The following is a 17,518-nucleotide window of genomic DNA, read 5'->3' on the forward strand; positions in this document are numbered from 1 at the left end:
AAAGTTACCAGAGAAAGACTTGGGTCCTTTCAGACTAGAATCTTACAAAAACAAGGTAATGTTTCACAGTAAAGATGCATGCTCAAAGAACGGGCTAAGGACAAAGAAGTCAGACCTAGAACTGTATTTTTTTCATGTCTGTCCTAAGATGCATGTGGGATGTGGGGCATATTCCATTATGAAGGCTCTGAAGGCTGGCATCCCCAGAGCGCTGGATGCTCTCTATGGATGAATTTATGAATGGAGAATTTGTTTCCAGGTGTCTTGCGTGCAAGAGCTTTGTAATTTTTCTCTTCTTCCCAGTGTTTTCTCTTCAAAACATCACCTAGTAGTATCTCACCAAAAAGGAGGCAAGAGCTGCTGCCTGCCTAGAAGCCAGAAGCATTATGATTTTCTTACTGTGCCTCCATACTGGCTCTTTACAGTGGGTGCTACTTGCTTGCCAAGAACTGGTGGGGCTGCACTCCCACAAGCAGTTGTATTAGGGCTCCGTCAGCTCACACCGTAACATCCCTGAGCTGTTCTGCAAAGCAGCTGTCTCGGGGCTGATTTCCAGAAGGGCTAAGCCAGTGTCTTCCTCTTCTTTGCCTACGACAGCCTTCTTTTACAACTATGAAGGCTAAGTCCAATCCTAACAAACTAAATTCCCTGGGAGCTTGACTCAGCAAAGCATTAGAGCTTACATTTGATTGCTTTGAAGGAAGGCTGTGTGATGTGAGAACAGATCACAGAGCACTTCCCAGAGCACCCCTGCTCTCCTGGATGTAGTGGCTGCTCTACTAAGCATCAGCACAGTCCCAGGTCCACAGAGCAGAACTATGTGTGAAGACACAGTTACCATTCATAATATGCTGCATCTAACTAGCTTTGTATCTCATCCTTACATTTCCCTGCATCTTCTTTAAAACAAAACCCCAACCAAAAAAAGCCCAAACCAAAAAACCATGTTCAAAATGGCATTTCAACTATTACATTTTTGTCTTTACCAGCAGGAGAAGAACGCCCACAGCCGAACGCAAGTCTTTCTTGGATGCAACAACTGAAGCAATGAGAAGCCATCCTCGGGTAGGATATGGTAAGCCTGGCTATGTATTGCAAATTCTGTATTTCCCACATCTCCCTGTCCAGCCTTGGCTTAATAAAGACATGCACATCAAACTAAGTCCCCTCTCAAACCTGTGAGCACTGCATATTCAGCATTTTTTTAGTGAACAGAATTTCCCTGGAATGGAAGAAATTTTAGCACAGAGTTATCCTGGAGCTCCATAAGCATCCTAAGAGAAAAATAGTAGGTAACCAAGGCGAGAAATCTAATCCTCGCATCCCTCTTATTCATGTGATGAAAGAATTTATATAAACTGGCTTAAAATTTACCTTGTAAAATATTAACTAGTGGTGTTGTAGCTGTTCCTCCTAATAGCTTTTCAACATATCTGCCAAATTCAACCTTGACAGAGAGATTTGTGTTTTAGTGATTAATTTTGTGTGAAGAGGAAGCATGCAGATAAGATTGGTGGCACTCTATCTGGCACTGAAGGGCTCCAGTTTCAGCCCAGCTGCAGTTAAAAACTAGACAATCCACATAAACAAGACAGATTCTGAACATGCAAAATGTGTTCCATTGTGTTCCAAAATTCCTCCAGAGCTCGGCCAAAAGAAACTGCTCCTTAGTCTTCTAAGTGCTTCTCCTCCATGTTGCTTGCTTTGATTTTTAGTTCTCCCTAGCCTGCAGCTCAACAGCAAAAACACCAAATGAGCCCTATCTAAAAGGGCCATACTTTTGATGTGTGACCCGGGGTTTAATTTCTGTTCCTACAGAAATCCAGCAGCAGAATTCCTTCTCAAATAAACAGAAGCATAAGCAGACCCAAGAAATACCTCTCACCCAAACTGCTGACTTAAATTTTCCATGCTGCAATTTTAAACTCATAAACTCAACTGAATTTCACAGAATTTGGACTTAAACTACAAGAGAAATAAAAAATATCCATACACAGATTAATGTCTTTTGAAAAAAAAAATATTTTTTCTCAGATTGCACATTCAAAACTTCAGCTGTACACTGCACAGTATAGGAACACTAGTTTGCCAGTCCAATTACCATCATGTAGGTTTGTGTTGCAACTCCAAGCTGTCAAACTCAGTAAGCAGCAAGAGATGGACCCCAGGTGTAATTACAGTCAGTGGCCAAGATGTGTCTCCTGGGCTGCAGAATGTTCTCAGTCTGGGAATGCCCTTGTCAGAGGGAGGTTTGGACGGTCTTCAGGTAGATTGCAGTAGAGCTTATGGGTAAAAATACTGCTCCAGTTAGAGGCTGCCTGCTCATTCACCCAGCACTCTTTGCCTTCTTTCTGCTGTTTCCCAGCTCTCCCCATTTTCCCCTCTGCTAAATGAACCCAGCAGTGAATTTCAACCACAGTGCAATGACACAGGAAGCAAAAGCCCTCATATCCATGCTGGCAGGCTTTCTCTGCAGCCCCAAAGGCTACAGACCAGATCAAACATTGGCTATGCTGGAGTCACTGCAGGTTTTATCCCAACTCTAGTGCAGAGAGCAAGGGCAGTTTTGCACTGGTTGGATTTGGGCGACCGGCCATCTCTTTTCTAGGTCTTTGCCGCTACAAGGGCACACATAGATCACTGCGGCATGGACAACATGTGGAGAAGTCTGTGTGTTTTCAAGGACCTTGTCCAGTGTTACAGCAGGATTTGTTTCATTGTTCTAATTGCTGCTTTGAGGACGAGGGTGAGGGGACAGCCCCCTTGCTGGAAACAGTAATGCAGCTGTCCTTTCCACAGCTACCAGATTTTGGTGTTAATTAATGCTTTTCACCAAGGGATGTTTTACTTTGATAACCACTCAAATAAATAAATAAATAAATAAATATTACTTTGTGCTTTGTAAGCAACATTTGCTCAAAGTCTTTGAAGTGCTTTGCCAAGCCAAGTCTTACTAATTCCTGTGAGTCCCAGCAACCCCAAGAGCCGAACTCCGCTTCTGTTTATATCAATAGGAGCAAGTCCAGCCTCTGGGGACTTGCCTGGCATTACACAGTGAGCCAATGGCTGACAGAGCAAACATTGCTCAGGTGCCCTAATTCCTACTTTCATGCTGCCTGCCCTTAACACCACCAATTGTACCATTACTCAAAGAAGAGCAAGTTCTATAAAAATAAAAAAAATACCTACTTCATCATTTTCAACACTGTGTGTAATGTCTCTAGCCTTGCAGGGCACCAAGGTGTATTTGGTCTATTGTTGCCATTACTGCTCGTTTAACACCTTCTTTAAAGCCTTCTAGGAGGGTTTTGACCTGCTGTTACCTCCTGGGAAATTCTGGTAATTTCTACCAGAAATCTACGCATGCGAGACTGCATGTCTGTGCCATATGTCAACCTTCTTCTGGTTTTCTCTTCTACTGTGTTGTACGTCAGAGACATCTGCAAAGAAACAAGATCCTGTCTGTTCTTGCTGCTTCTCCTCCATGCTCCAGATCTGACTGCTATCACCACAGCAATCCAATACGGCGTCACGGATGGTGGAACAGAGAGCTGATGCTGCCCAGAGCCAGAAAAAGAAAAGCAAAGTGACTGCTTTGGATGTGTGCTTGCAACTCCAACTCAACAAAGAGTAAATGTGGAAGCCTGGAGCAGAACACTGTTGTACTTGAATGCTGTGCACAGGGCACAGGTAGGCTTTTCACATTTCTGGTGTACTTAATTGCAGAAGGACTCAGTTCCCTCTAAACAGTTTTGAGTTAACTCTTATAAAAAAGACATGATCCTCACCTAAGAGAATCTGTAATGTACCTTATTTTGTGCATCTACTCTTTCTTGTGCTCTGTATAAGAATACAACTCTTAGCACCAGTGGACAGAGAAATGCTGCCCTGATCAGTAGACAATGATAAGAGCTGGGTGGATGTCTCATTGTATGCAGCTCAGGAGAACTGTAAGGTTGGAAGGGAACTCTGGAGGATATCTGGTCCAACCTCCTGCTCAAGATAGGGCAAATTGGATAAGGTGGCCGAGGGTCTTCTTGAGTTCTGAGAATTCCTGAGGGTGGTGATTTCCACTCACAAGTGACCTCCATATTTTCCCCCAAAATCCAGACTCCACAGGTTCCTCTATTTTTTTAACTTAATGAACAAGTAGCTTGTGTGGGTGCTTGTCAGTTTGTGGACTGTCCACTAATTTCTCTCCTTTTCTCCCTCCTCCAAAAGAAAAGAAGGAATTCTACAGATGTTTGTAAGAGAAACTTGGAACGGAGATGGAGTGATGAAGATACCTGGGAGGGGTAAGAGTTACAAACAGCAAAAACAAAATTGTGTTTGTGAGCACTTTCAGACAGCTTCTTCCCAGCTCTGATCATGATGTCTGCTTACATGGCCTTCATCTGCGCTTTCCCTAGCTCGGTACCAGCGGCAGCCAAGGGGCACCCAGCGCATATGGCATTCTGTACTCCAGCCTTCCTCACCTTCAGAATGGGAGTGGAGCAGCTTTGAAAATGCAGTCCCGTAACTTTAACCCATCACTCCAGGCAGAATCAGCTTGGGGGGTTTTAGTTCTTATTCAGCAGGCTCTAGTAGTCAGAAACCTCTGTTTGCATTTCCGGATGGAAAGTGCAGCTGTAGTCATCTCTGGTGTAAACAATCAGTAACTCAGAGGCTTCAAGCAGATTTTGCAGCCCTCTCTGAGAAAATGCATGTGCTTGTGGGTTGGAGGACACAAAAACTTGCTTCCTCTCTATAAAGATGACTGAGGTCAGTCTTTAAAACACACCCAGAATGAAAAATCTATTTAAAACAGTATGTGAAATAGCTGCCACATTTTTGTGCGGTACCCTGCTCCCCCAAAATAAGAAATTAGGGTGGGTGTTGATTTTCATTGTTTTTTAAATGCTCATGCCGAGGAGCTTTCTGTCACATTAAGATGGACAAGCAGTGGTGGATCCTCACTCATCCATGGCAAGATCTTTCATTTCTTACTAAGGTGAGCATGCAGTTCTGCTTCGAAGGCCATCTTGTCAAAGGTGCGCACATTTGTCTCCTCCCGCACCTTTTCCCGGACATGGAATGACGCTCGAGCAACAGACCTGGCATTTTCTAAGACAGTCTTCTTCTCCTTGAAGATCTGCTCACTTCTCTCCAGCTTCCTCTCTATAGAGAGGAGAATTTCCCTGCGCCGTAAGTCCTCATACTGTTCCACCTTTTGCTTGTTCATTTTCTGCACTTTTTCCTTTTCCAGACGGCTCAAGACCACTTTGCGAGCTTTTTCTTGAACAGCCTCTTCAGCCACCTGGGCAGCATGCTGGAGCTTTCTCTCTGTCTCTCTAGCCAGTGCTTCCAAGTGCTCCTTCTGCTCTCTTTCCTTCTTCTCTGCTGCCAGTTTAGCTCTCTGGATCTGCATGTCCTCACGCCTGGCCTTCTCCCTCAGCTCCTGGTTCCTCTTCTCCACAAGCTGCTCATAGTTCTCCTGAGCCTTTGTCAAACTCATCTTCAGGGATGCCTTCAGCATTTCCTTCTCTTCTGCCTCTTGCTTGGCCAGTTCCTTGAGCAAGGCCTCGTGCTTCAGCTTCTCTGCTTGGTTGAACAGTCTCTTCTCCTTCTGCAACTGCACCTCCTTCCTCAGCCTCTTCTGTGCAGCTGTGGACAGCTTCTCTTGCAGGAGCTGCTCCTCTCGCTCCTGGTGCTCCTTCTTGACCTCCTCCTTTGCCTTCAGGCTGAGCTCTTGATGGAGCTTTTTCTGCTTGTCCTCCTTGATGGCCCTCTCCAGCTTCTCCCTCCGCAGCCGCTCCTGCTTCTCTGCTTGCTCCCGCCACCTCTCCTCACACACCAGGAGCTGCCTCTGCTTCAGCAGGGCGGCTTCCTCCTGCTCCTGGTTCAGTCTCCCTCGCCGCTTCTCCACCTGGCTCTCCCACATCCGCTGACCCTGCAGGAGAGCCCTCTGCTTCTCCTTCTCCTCCTGCTCCTTCCGCTGCTCAGCCAGGCGCCGCTGGCTGTCCCACTGCAGATGGGCTGCCTGCCGCTGCTCCCGCAGGAGGTTGGCCTCCTGGTGCTTGGCAATCATCAGCGCTGCGATCTTCTTGTCTCTCTCAGGCACCTCTGAGAGGCCCTTCTTCCTCTTCACCTCCCTGACGATCCTCTCGACTCTCTGGGCAGTCTGTGGTGAGTGGCTGAGGTCGCCCAGGCTGAAGCTGCGCCCCATCAGGGCCCCGTTGGCGACGGCTACCCCCCGACCCCGGCCGCCCACCTTGCCCCCGCGCTCCCGCAGGCTCTCCCCGCTGTAGGACGACGAAGCGCCCGACTCCGAAGAGGTCTTGCCCCAACTACCCTCGCGGCGCTTCTGCAGCGAGTCCAGGGAGTGGCTCTTGCCCTTGGCACCCCTCGATGCCCTGGCCTTCCCCCCGCCATAGGTCCGGGGCCCGCCGGCAGCTGCGGCCGCAGCCCGGGAGGAGACGCGGGCGGCGGGCGAAGGCGGCAGGCTGCCGAGGGGCGCGAGGATCCGCCTCTTCTCCTCTCGGATAATCCTCTCCCGCTCCTCCCGGCACTGCTGCAGCTTGCGGCGCCGCTCCCGCTCGTAGGCCTCGTAGAGGCCGGCGGCCACCCGCATGGAGCGGCCGGGCGCCTCTCTCAGCAGGTCCCCCAGCGCCCGCGGCAGCAGCTCCACGGGCCGCACGGCGCAGCGGGCGCAGGCCTCCAGCGACCGCGGGCTGGTCAGCACGTACCGGCTGCCCTCCGCCGCCGCGCAGTCGAAGTTGTACAGGTCCAGGTGCAGCAGCGGCGACTGCTCTCCAGGACGGGCCGGCTCTCCCCCCGCTGCCCCCCCGGGCGCCGGGCAGGGCTGCGGGGGAGGCTCGGCCGGCGGCTCCACCATGGCTCGGCCTGCGGGGCAGAGAGCGGCGGCGGGTGAGCGGGCGGACAGCGGGCGCACAGACCCCTTTGTGTCCCCGGGCAGGGGCGAGGAGCGGCTGGGAAGGGGCGGCGGGGTCTGCACCGGGGGTGCCTGGGCTTGGGCTGTGGTTGTGCAGGAATGGGGCAGGTTGCGGGAGGTGTTGGGCGCGGAGGGACAGTGTCCGGGGCGGGGGTGCCCGGGGCGGGGAGCTGTGTTTGGGCGGTCGGGCACAGGGGCGGGGTGGGGGAGGCTTTAGGACGCGCGGATTGTGCCCTGTGGTGCGTGCGGGGGCGTTCGGGGTGATGGGGGTGCTCGGGGTGACGTGGGGGGCGCTCAGAGTCCTCCGGCAGGTTTGGGCAGTGGGCGCAGAATCGTTCGGCAAGGAACGGGGGAGCTGGGGGTGCACGGCGTGTGTCTGGGCCGGGAGGGCAGTCTGGGCTCAGGGTGGCCGGGCTTGAGGATGCTTTAGGTACGTCGGGCTTGGCGGAGTGGCGGACGAGGGTGTCCGCGCTTGAATGGTGAAAGGGGTGCTCAGGCGTGTCAGGCAGGGCTAGCAGCGGGACCGAGACCTACCCCCGGGACGCCGCCCGCAGCGCAAGACGGAGCCCCCCGCCCGTCCCGGTCCCCCGCGGCACTCACCGGGCGGGCGCGGCCGCAGCCCCGCTCTTTGTCTCGGTGCCGGCGGCCTCGGGGATCAGGCGGGCGGCGGCGGCGGCTCCTCCATGGCACCCCGGGCCCCACGCGGCGCCCTCTCCTGCGGGGCGGCGGCGGCGGGCACGGCGGCCGCCCGCAGGCTGCGGCGCCCCGCGCTGCCCGCTGCAGCCCCGCGCGGGGGGCGGGCGGAGGCGGGCGCGGGGGGAGCCCGCCCCGCAGCCCCGCGGCGGCGCCGGGCCGGGCCGGGGGCAGCGCTGCGGCCGGGCGGGGGAGCCGCCCCCGCCTCCCCGCCGCGAGGGGCCGGGCCGGGCGCTGCTGCGGCGGGCGCGGTGCGGGGCTGGCTCAGGGCTGGCTCGGGGCTGGCTCGGGTGGCGGGTAAGCGCCCGGCCCGCGAGGAGCGTGTCCCTCCCTGCAGGCACCCCCGCTCCCTGTGTGCGCATCCCTCCATCCGTGCGTCCTGCCCTGCACCTGCCCCTCCGAGCTCACGTCTTTCCCTGCAGACCTTGCCCCCTGTTTTGCACTGTTCCTGCACACAAACAAGCCCATCTGTATTTAACGTTAATGTAGACAAAGATAAAAGGGGTGTAAGAAGGAGCAGGAGATGCTAACCCAGTTGTACAGATGGCAAACTGAACCCCAGGGAGATGAAGGTGCCTTGGGCCGCCTAGGGAATTCACGCCAGAGCTGGAAAGGAATGGTAAAGCTCTCAGATTTCAGTTCAATGCAGTTTCCAACCATGAAACCTTATTCCTTTTGTGCCAGTGTAAGTTACTGCTTGATGCAGAGATGTGTCAGGCAATACAGTACACCTTTTTGAGTACCCACTTTGAATATGGTGCTTGCAGTTACTTTGAAATATCCCTGGTTTCTGCAGGGATCCTGGGCTCAACAGCCTCAATGCAGTCGAGAAATGCTTTGCTCTGGAAATACCATTCAGCCAAAAGAGGATCGCTGCTGCTTGTGGAGGTGCAGAGCATCTGTGCCACTTAGTGGAGCAACTCTGATTTTTTCAGGCAGAAGACAGGCGTAGTAAACGCACCATTAGTCACTGTGTTATGAAGTCAATGATTTTCAGCAATTTCTCATTTAACTTCTGCAGGTACAGCTTAATATGCTTTGCTTTAATACGGAAGGATATGATACTCGCCAAAGGACTTTCCAGGATGGCCCAGGACAAGGATACAGAGCAACAGAAGGACCCAAAAAGGCCTGGGAGTTCTTAGCAGAAAGCTGAGGAGCTGCAGGTTGGTTGTCATTTCATATTGTACAGGCAAAGACTTTGAACTGTGCTCATCCCGGTGCTGATGAATGCACAGGGTAATGATGCATCCACAGCAAGTGAGCAAACTCCACCAATAAGCCATATTGACTAGTCTGATCTCATTCATTCATCGTCATGATAGTCTGCAGGGGACAGGTACAGAGTTTGTTTATTAGTCACGAGAAAAATCCTCAGGCCAGGGAACAGCTCTCTGCTGTCTGAAGAGCCCAGCTTTCTGGCTGATGGGGCTAACCATTACTACTTGCTGTAGCACCGTAGCTACAAGCCACAGCCGTGTTCCCTCCTCATGGGAAATATTAAGCTGGTAGGTGTATATGCCAGGTAGGGTGTAGGCTCCTCCAAGTTTTTGGCAGGTTGCTATTTCAGCCTTCATTGGGACTGTATTTGAGCCTTGATCTTTTCAGGTTTCCTTGTGGATCTTTGGGAGTCCTGTAAGTGGTCTCTCCCAAATGCAGTTAAAAAGGGATTTATCAGGAGATTTGTAGAAGCAGCTGGATGTCACGTTAGGAGACATTACCACACACTATCCAAACATGGAATCATATCCCTACCTCGTCAAGACTAAAGGAGATTTGGGATAGGGAAGGAGGAGATCACTGGAGGAGTTTAAGTGGATCGCTGCTAGTGAGTCATTTTCCCAGACACAATTATAAAGCCTAATTCTCTGTTGGCTAGATACGTCTAGAAATATGTGTGCTGAGGTGGAGCAGTACTATAAGGTTACCTTTAATAAACATTTTCCTGTTTTGCCTCACTACTAATGATAGCAAGAGATGCAGGGCAGCAGAAAACTGGAACTACAGATTGAGTGGGTGGAAATTTTTGTATCACTTTGACAAATTCTTCCATATGTCTTCCATTGCTCATGTATTAAGTACTTTCTTCCCATCCAGCTTTAAAACTGCCCATACCTGAGTTCTTCTCTGCTCTCTTCATGAGAACTATTTCACAACCTACTACAGCTCATTGGTAAAAGCTTTTAAGTTACTTTCAGCTTTGGTTTTCCCTCTCTTTGTTTTGTCTTCTCTAAGTAATTTGCACTCCCTCCTGCTTGGGTGTATGCCTTACAAATGTTTGTAAACTGTTTCTATGTCCCCTCAGAGACACAGAACACATACTGTCATCACAAATCAATCTCCCATAGTTGCACAGGAAGCTGTCACCTGTCTCCTCCCAGTGTGTCAGACTCTCATGGTAGCCACAGCCCTGAACTTAGGAGTGGGCTCCTGCCCAGCACTGAGCTCTGTGCTGCCTGGCAGGGTAGCTGTGTGCTCATTCCTGGTGCTGGAGCGTTGCCTTCCTCCTCCCTAGCTAATTTCTTTGTGTCCCCTTCTCTAATTATCTAGCTCTCCTAAGGCTAGATCAACATAGTTTGACTTTCCAGAACTCTTCCTTCCTCTGTCAAGAGGAATGTTAGTTCGTGAATTATTTCCTCCTTGCTAAATAGCCTTTGTTTTCCAGGTTGAATCCTGTCTTCCTCTAGTTTGCAATTTCTACTCTCTGTCTCAGGCTGTTTATACCGTTCTTGGGACGACCCTGACCTATTGTCAGCTCTCAGCCTGTTCCCTATTGCTTAGACTCTTGCTGGTTTTGCACCAGAGTATTTCTGCACCTTCCTGAGCCCTGCGGATAAGGGGAAAGTGACAGCCTTGGGGAGAGGAGAGTAAGGAGCCCTCTGACACAATTTTTGCTGGTATCTTCCAGGCATATTGCCCTTCTCTTCCTAGTTGCTGCTGGGACACAGGCACCAAGCATCTGCCCAAATATGTCCCTTCCCTGCCCAGATGCAGCTCCTGCCCCTCTCCCAGGATACACCAGACCCTCTCCAGCACAACCTTTTTCTGTCAGCTGGATGGTTTAAGCATTATTTTAAAACTTTAATGAGGTACTCAGTCTAATGTCTTACTGATCCCCGTCGCCGTGGTATCCCTGGTTCTTTCCCTCTGAACAGCCACTTGTCACATGCCATAATCCTTTGTTTACAGTCCTGCAGCTCATCCACCTGAATGATTTTGCAACCTGCTATGTGATAATGCTGAACATAAAGTCCCATTTGACTTTATACATTGGGCTTTCCTGATAGCCAAGGTCCAAAGCCCAGCATGCGACAATGTCAGTGTAACAACCTGACAAAAGCCAAAGTCCTCCGTGAGATTTCGGTGTTGGTTCCTTTTTTACATTTCACATGCTTTGCCTTTGGTTTTTGTCACTCTGTGCTTCTGCTTTGCCTGCAGTACTGGCACAGCCTGCCTTTCCCTTCCTCCATGGGTGGCAGGATGCTCCTGCTGCCGCAGACTGCCTGCTGGGGAGATGTGGGCAAGGCTTCCCTCCTCTGCAGCCCCCTGCCAGGCTGTTCTGGTGTGGTGAGTGCACAACATCCTGAGAGACTTCAAAGTAACCACCCAAAGCTGAGGCACCGTTCCCACCGCTCACAGCCCAGAGGCTCTCCCTAATGTTGTCATCTGTGGCTGACCCCCATTGGAGTCTCTAGGCAAATGGAGCTTCTGGCTGGGGCAGATGCACAGAGCAGGGATGCAGAGAAGAGATGGGGTGTGAGGAGGTAGCTGGGAATGGTGACATATGGTGGGGGTGATGCAGAGGGCTACTGCCAGAAGCAAAATGTTTGGCAGCCACTGGGGACAGACTTGCACTGCAAATACTATATCTTTCACTCTAATATAAAGCTGGAGTCTAAGGCCAGTGTGCTGACAGTGAGTTGTTATGCGTGTTTATCTTGCTGGGTAACACCATGGGGTGTGCTGTTTGCTGTCTCACTGAAACCAGTTAGTCCTCAGTAACTAAAAGATTTTGTTGGTCCTTGGCTGAAAGGATCTGCAGAGAGTTGTCTCTCTCTGTATTAAGGACTGGCAGCAGTGTTGCTGCATGGATGCCTTCTTGGAGTCAAGCTGAACAGCTCTCTATTTGGCTTTGTGCAAGTTTGGCACATCTGCAATAGTTTTGTATTTGGGTAAACCTAGTCAGTTACCAGGGCTGTTTGAAAAAAATATGGTAGGCTGGCAGAGAAAATGAGGGGGAAAAACCTTGTCACTGCATATTTCCATGGAAACAATATAGATGTAAGAGTAGATTTTATTTGGGTTTTGGGATATTCTGTTGTCAGTGGTTATATCTGGAGCAATTAGAATGTTGGCCTATACTGGCACAAACCAAACCCCAGATGTGGCTGTTGAACCTAAGGCACTCAGTTCTTCTGGTCAGGCCTTGCTTCTTTAGAGAACTTACGGGTTGTGGGGGAGTTATGGAGCCTTTGCACATGGTGAATCATGGAGGATTTGGCCCCAAGATCATAGGGCAAACTTAAGATGAGGTAAAAAAAATACCTGAAATTAGTATGAGGATGTTTTTGTTATGAGAAGTCTGAGTACACCACTGGAGTGAGCCATGCAGGACTACAAACTACATGTGTATGAGCTACTATCCATATACAAATAGTGCAGTCACCCAGAATAGTCTCTAATAAGCAAGTGCCATTGAGTGTAAACTCAACAGGAAGGTTACATCCTAATGCTGCATGGTTACATTTTCAAGCTGAAGCCAAAATGCAATTACATCCCATTCATTTACTTGAAAACTGTTGGTTTTGAGCAAATGATCAGTCTTCCATGCTGCTTCAGTTTCCAAGCTGTGCTATTTATTCTAACACAGCCTGGAAATCACAACATGAAGCTACTGAAGAACAGTGGGAAGTATGACATTGCTGGTGATACTCTTCAAGGGAAGTAAAATGCAAAGTGGAATCAAACAGAACAAACTGTCAGATTAAGACTGGAGATTTTAAATTATTTTCATTTAAACTAATCTGAGGTGTGTATTAGCTGAATAGTAAGATTCCTTCTCTTTTTGTATGATTTCTACCTTCAGCACTGCTTGGATTTTATTGGTTAGGTATTTTTAGAACTGCAAAAATCTCACATCACTCCTCCTTTGCCTATCAGAAGCCATCAGAACATAGTATTCTAGGATATAGTATTTAATGTTCCAATTTAAATATGAGCTAGTTTTCCATTCCTAGATTGTACTTGGTCTTGCCTGATGGTACTGTGCCAAGGAGCTGGCAGACAGAAGGAAGAGATTTGCTGTCTGCTTCTGCTCTCATCTGGGAGTGATGCACATCAGGGAGCATGAGAGAGGTCAGGATTTGGAATCTGGACCTTTCTTTGTTTTGTTATCCATACACCCATGCTTATGGAGTGTAAAGGATGTATATGGGGCCTTTGCATTCAGCCTGCATTGGTGTCTAATATGGCCTGGGGAGAAAGGCAGAGATGTTAAACCCATGATGCCTGCTCTTGAATTCAGGAGAACTGGAGGACAAATATTCCACTCATGGAGGCAAAGTGAACACACATGGGCAGGTTTGCATCACTCACCGACATTAGGTCCACAGGAGGTTGCCCAGGCCTGAGTTGCCCCTGCTGTTTTAACACTTTTTAACAATGACCTGAGCCACCAACACTGCCATGACTTTGGCCAAAGCCCCTTATGAATAATTCTGCTTAATTACCGGTGAATGGCTGCAGCTGAAGTCTACTACCCATAATGATAGGATTACATTTAAATTCCTCAAGTTATACCTATAGCTATATGTTTAGACTTTGGAGGGGATAAACTCTATTATTCTTTTACAACATGAGCTGGGATTATGAATTCCTTAGGCATCAGAGAGCATCTGTCCAGAACCGCAGAGGCCATACCAGTTCCAATGCAGTTCAGAACTCATCATCTGAATCCCATGTCAACAAAACCTCCCCAAGAGGGGAAACTGTTCTACCTGAAGAATGAGTAATTGCAACTGGAGACGGTGCCAAATGGATTTTTCTTTTCTATTGGGCTGATTTCTGGGAATAAAGCCAGCTGGAAGACTGCTAGAAGAAAATCTCCTAGCTCTGATCATATTTGCAATCACTTTTTATGCCAGATGTTGCCTCACAAAATATGAAAGTCAGCAGACAGTAGTTTTAGTATGCAGCTTGAAAAGGACTGAGTTTTCTATAAAGAAAAGAAAATGAAGATTTGCTGCTTCCTTGAGGTGTACAGAGTCTGTGTATAGCCAAACAATGCAAAATTGTGTGGAAAGAACAGGTGGGAATCCAAGAAGTTAACGAATGTCCTGTGACAAAAACCTGCTGTGTAATAGAAAGACATCTACAGCTACCCTTAATTTTGAAGAAAAAGTCAAGAGATGCCTGACTTTCTTAATTTAATTTTCAGAGTTGACAGAGGAGAAGCTGAGAGTAAATTTGGCTGCTTTTTGGAAATCATGGAACATGAAGTTGTTGGAAAGAAGGAAGGGTTGAGAACAATGGGTGTTAGATAGGAACAGGTTCAGTTCTTTGCTTGTCACTTTTTTACTGAGCAAGTGGTGTGAGTTGGTATCTATGGTATCTGTACCGCCCTCTTCCATCTGTGAAGAAGAATAATAGCACCTTCCCTAAGCAGTGCATAGCCAATGTGATAATGAAGCCCTGTATTAAATATATTAGATAAACTTGGCAGTGAGAGGGTTTCAAATGTTTGGAAGGTAACTTAAATTGCTTACAGGATTTTATGGTGAAGGAGGTCTTGCCCTTTGTCCTCTTTGAAACAGAATCCCTCAGACAAGCAAGAGTGATCCCCTTTACCTCTTTACTGTAACACATAAGCAATGATGCAGCTACTGTATCATTGAACGTACTAAAGGGATGGATAGTTTCCCATAACAGTTTTGTAGAATTGGTGCTTCCTATGCATGTGTATATAGGTCAGATCCTGCAGTTTCTCTCCTTGAACTAACAGTCTCACTGGACTCAGTGATTTGGGTTTTGTTGTACAATTTTTTTTTTCCAACCCTCATGCTTTTAAGCACAGTGTAGGGATGAGATTCATGAGATGATGCTAGTAGAGGTCCATGGCACTGAAGAACACCACAGTGAGATACCTGTGCAGCATGGCTGCTGTACAGTGGCACTGTGTCCAGGCAAATTGTTCTGCTGGGATTTGAGTGCGATTCTCTGGGACATGGGGTAGGTGCTGATTGTACCCAAATGAAGCAAATGCTAAGAAGGCAAATGTGATCTTCTGGTTTATTGGGCAAAGTGTCTCTGATAGAGATGAGGAGTACACCACTGGTTTGCAAGCTACTGAGGAGACCCTGTGCAGAACACTGTGGGTTATTCCAGTGTTGGGAAATCCTGCAGGCAAAACTCTGGTAAGATTAAATTGAGACAGCAGGGCTAGTTAGGATGATCAGTGAACCAGTAAGCTAGCCTTAGGACAGGGCACTAAAAGTGCTTCTATCCTTGAGCCTGTGGAATGAAATTTGAGGCAAGATGTGGCAGACTTTTAAAAATATGCAAGGGACCAGGCAATTTGCTCCACCAGTGCCTTTCATGTATCCTGCATTTTGCTGTGCTAACCCAGGGGCATGTCACATACACCCTCAGAAATGCAGACTCTGAAGAAACCGCTCCTGTAAAAAACAGGGTGGTTTGGTTGTTGACTTCAACATTAGCAAGACCTACAGGAAACTCCCTTTTCCTTGCTTTGAATATTTAGCCCTTAAGTGAAGTGGAATTAATACCATTTTGCTGTGTGGCTTGAAACTAGCACAACTGGAGCAGAAGTCAATTTGCTGTATTTGAAAGAAAATTAATTAAGGCCTCATTTGTTTCCCTCAGAGAGAAAAGCTCTGGGTAGTTTCCAGGAGATGATTTTTTTTGAGCTTCTCTGGTACAGGCCTATATGTACAGAACAAATGTAGTGCAGCTTCGAGACCCAAATCCCTATAAAATCGAGGTTGTGAGCTGAGTCTTCTGGCTCCCATGACAGCATGAAAGCCCTGGTGACTGCTCCACAACTGCATGTTGCATTTCAAGTCACAGAAAGGAAAAATCTCTTAATGCAGTGCATGTTTGCAGTACTCCAGGAAGGGAAATGTCATGGCAAGGATGGTGCTCATAGCCAGGTTTAGCCTTACCTGTTCTTCATCAGCAGACTGTGAACTCAAGTGCCCTAGCAAGGCAGAAGGGTGGATGGTGTGCCAAGATTTCTCTTTTATTCTTGTTTTTCCCATGTTGCTTTAATAGTCTTTCGGAGATGAGCTGCTCTATTTACATCTACTCTGAATAATGAATAATGCCTTGCTAAACACAAAAGAGGTGTGTGGGTTCCAGTGTATGATACTGGAAGTGTAACCAAGGGCTAGCAGAATGGGAGATGTGTGCAGAAGGAAGTGGGGAAAAAACAAAAGCAAACAAGAGATGTATAATCTACAGGAGGCTAATGGGCTGTGAGGATTTCAAAAGCACTTAAAAACTGATTTACTCCTGCACAAATCCTACTTCAAACAAGTTGCCCATGAATAGGTCACAGAGGTGTTACCAGCAAGAAGGCAAAGGAAGAAGTGTGTGCGTGGCTGTCATGTATGCCCAAGTGGGAGATGCTGTTTGCTAGAATGAGGCATGGCATGCTGGCAGCTCCAAGAAGCAAAAGGCATCTCTGATGTGATGCCAGCTACTTGCTTTCCCACTGGAATCTGGATGCAAGAGTTGATGGAAACAGAAAAAGGTGAGTAGCGCTCCTGCGTCATAGCGGTAAGAGCGCTCTCTGAGAAAAAAAGGCTTGTGAGAGAGTCCTCTGAAGCTAAAAAGTCTTTGATGACTGAGCTGGGAGCTCAAGGGTGTCTGTAACAGCCTTCCTTAGAGTGAAGCTGTCTTAGTCTTTTGGTTTGCTGGCTGGACAGCAATGTGGAGGAGAGAACAAATGGCATGGAGCAAGTACAGCACTCCCTCTTTGTCTGCAGGGGCACACAGCGCTGGGGAGAAGGAGGTCACATACAATGGTAACATTACCAGGGCTCATGGCCAAGGATAGATTGTGAGATTGTGTGACAGCCTGAAGTAACATCTCTTAGACTATGTTTTTTCTTCACTTCTGATAGTGCTTAGGCTGTCACGAGACCTTTTCCAGCTCAGCACTACCATCAGAAATCATATTTTATCAGTGGCTTCCCTTAGAAGTGAAGTTACCTTGAAATTGGAGTCATGTTAGATAATGTGGCACCTGAACAGACTTCAGTAACTTTTGAAGTTGTATTGGGTTTGCATGGCCAAGCTTTGGTAGTCAGGGGGAGGGGTACAGGGGCAGCTTCTGTGAGAAGTGGCTAGAAGCTTCCTCCATGTCCAGCAGAGCCAACCCCTGGTGGCTCCACAGACGCATGTGCCTCATCAAGGCTGGGCCAGTTAGAAATGGTGGTAATGCCTGTCCTTAAAGGACTGCACCCCATGGAAGAGTGACCTACACTGCAGCAGTTTGAGCAGGACTGTTGCCTGTGGGATGGACTCACGTTGCAGCACTTTGCAGAGAGCTGTTGCTTGTGAGGTGGACTCAGGTTGGTGAAGTTAATGGAGAACTGTCTCCCGTGGGAGGAATCCATAGTGGGACAGGGGAAGGATTCCTCTCCCTGAGCAGCAGGAGAAGCCATGGGTGATGAACTGACCATAACCCCCATTCCCTGTCTTTCTGCACTGCTGGGGGTGGAAGTAGAGCTCAGGAAGGAGGGAGGGGTGGAGGAAAGGTGTTTCAAAGGTTTTATTTTACTTCTTATTATCCTGCTCTGATTTTTTTACTAATAAATTCAATTAATATCTCTAATTCAGCCTGGTTTTGCCCATGATGGTATTTAATGAGTG

At 48.5% G+C, this 17,518-nt stretch overlaps 2 protein-coding genes across 5 annotated transcripts in view; one reads left to right on the forward strand and one right to left on the reverse strand.

Moving 5' to 3' along the window:
* Positions 1-1,894: 1,894 nt before the first annotated feature.
* On the reverse strand, positions 1,895-7,658 carry CCDC177 (coiled-coil domain containing 177). The gene is made up of 2 exons (XM_032112122.1): positions 7,532-7,658; positions 1,895-6,882 (listed from the first exon to the last, which is right to left on the reverse strand). Exon 2 carries the CDS (start codon positions 6,872-6,874, stop codon positions 4,976-4,978), a length of 1,899 nt encoding a protein of 632 aa, XP_031968013.1. The 5' UTR covers positions 6,875-6,882; positions 7,532-7,658; the 3' UTR covers positions 1,895-4,975.
* Positions 6,823-17,518, forward strand: part of SUSD6 (sushi domain containing 6) — a 92,847-nt gene continuing 82,151 nt past the window's right edge. For 2 of the 4 annotated variants that reach the window (XM_032112128.1, XM_032112130.1), the window contains exon 1: positions 8,129-8,790. The gene's annotated coding sequence lies outside the window, so the exon portion shown is untranslated. Of the gene's footprint in view, positions 6,907-8,127; positions 8,791-17,518 lie in introns of those variants that run through there. The other 2 variants (XM_032112129.1, XM_032112132.1) reach the window with 2 other exon arrangements.

This window comes from Corvus moneduloides, chromosome 6 (assembly GCF_009650955.1).
Source record: "Corvus moneduloides isolate bCorMon1 chromosome 6, bCorMon1.pri, whole genome shotgun sequence".
Lineage (NCBI taxonomy): Eukaryota > Metazoa > Chordata > Aves > Passeriformes > Corvidae > Corvus > Corvus moneduloides.

Coding starts and splice junctions, on each gene's coding strand:
- CCDC177 (XM_032112122.1), bottom strand. CDS start 6,874: ATGGTGGAGCCGCCGGCCGAGCCTCCCCCGCAGCCCTGCCCGGCGCCC.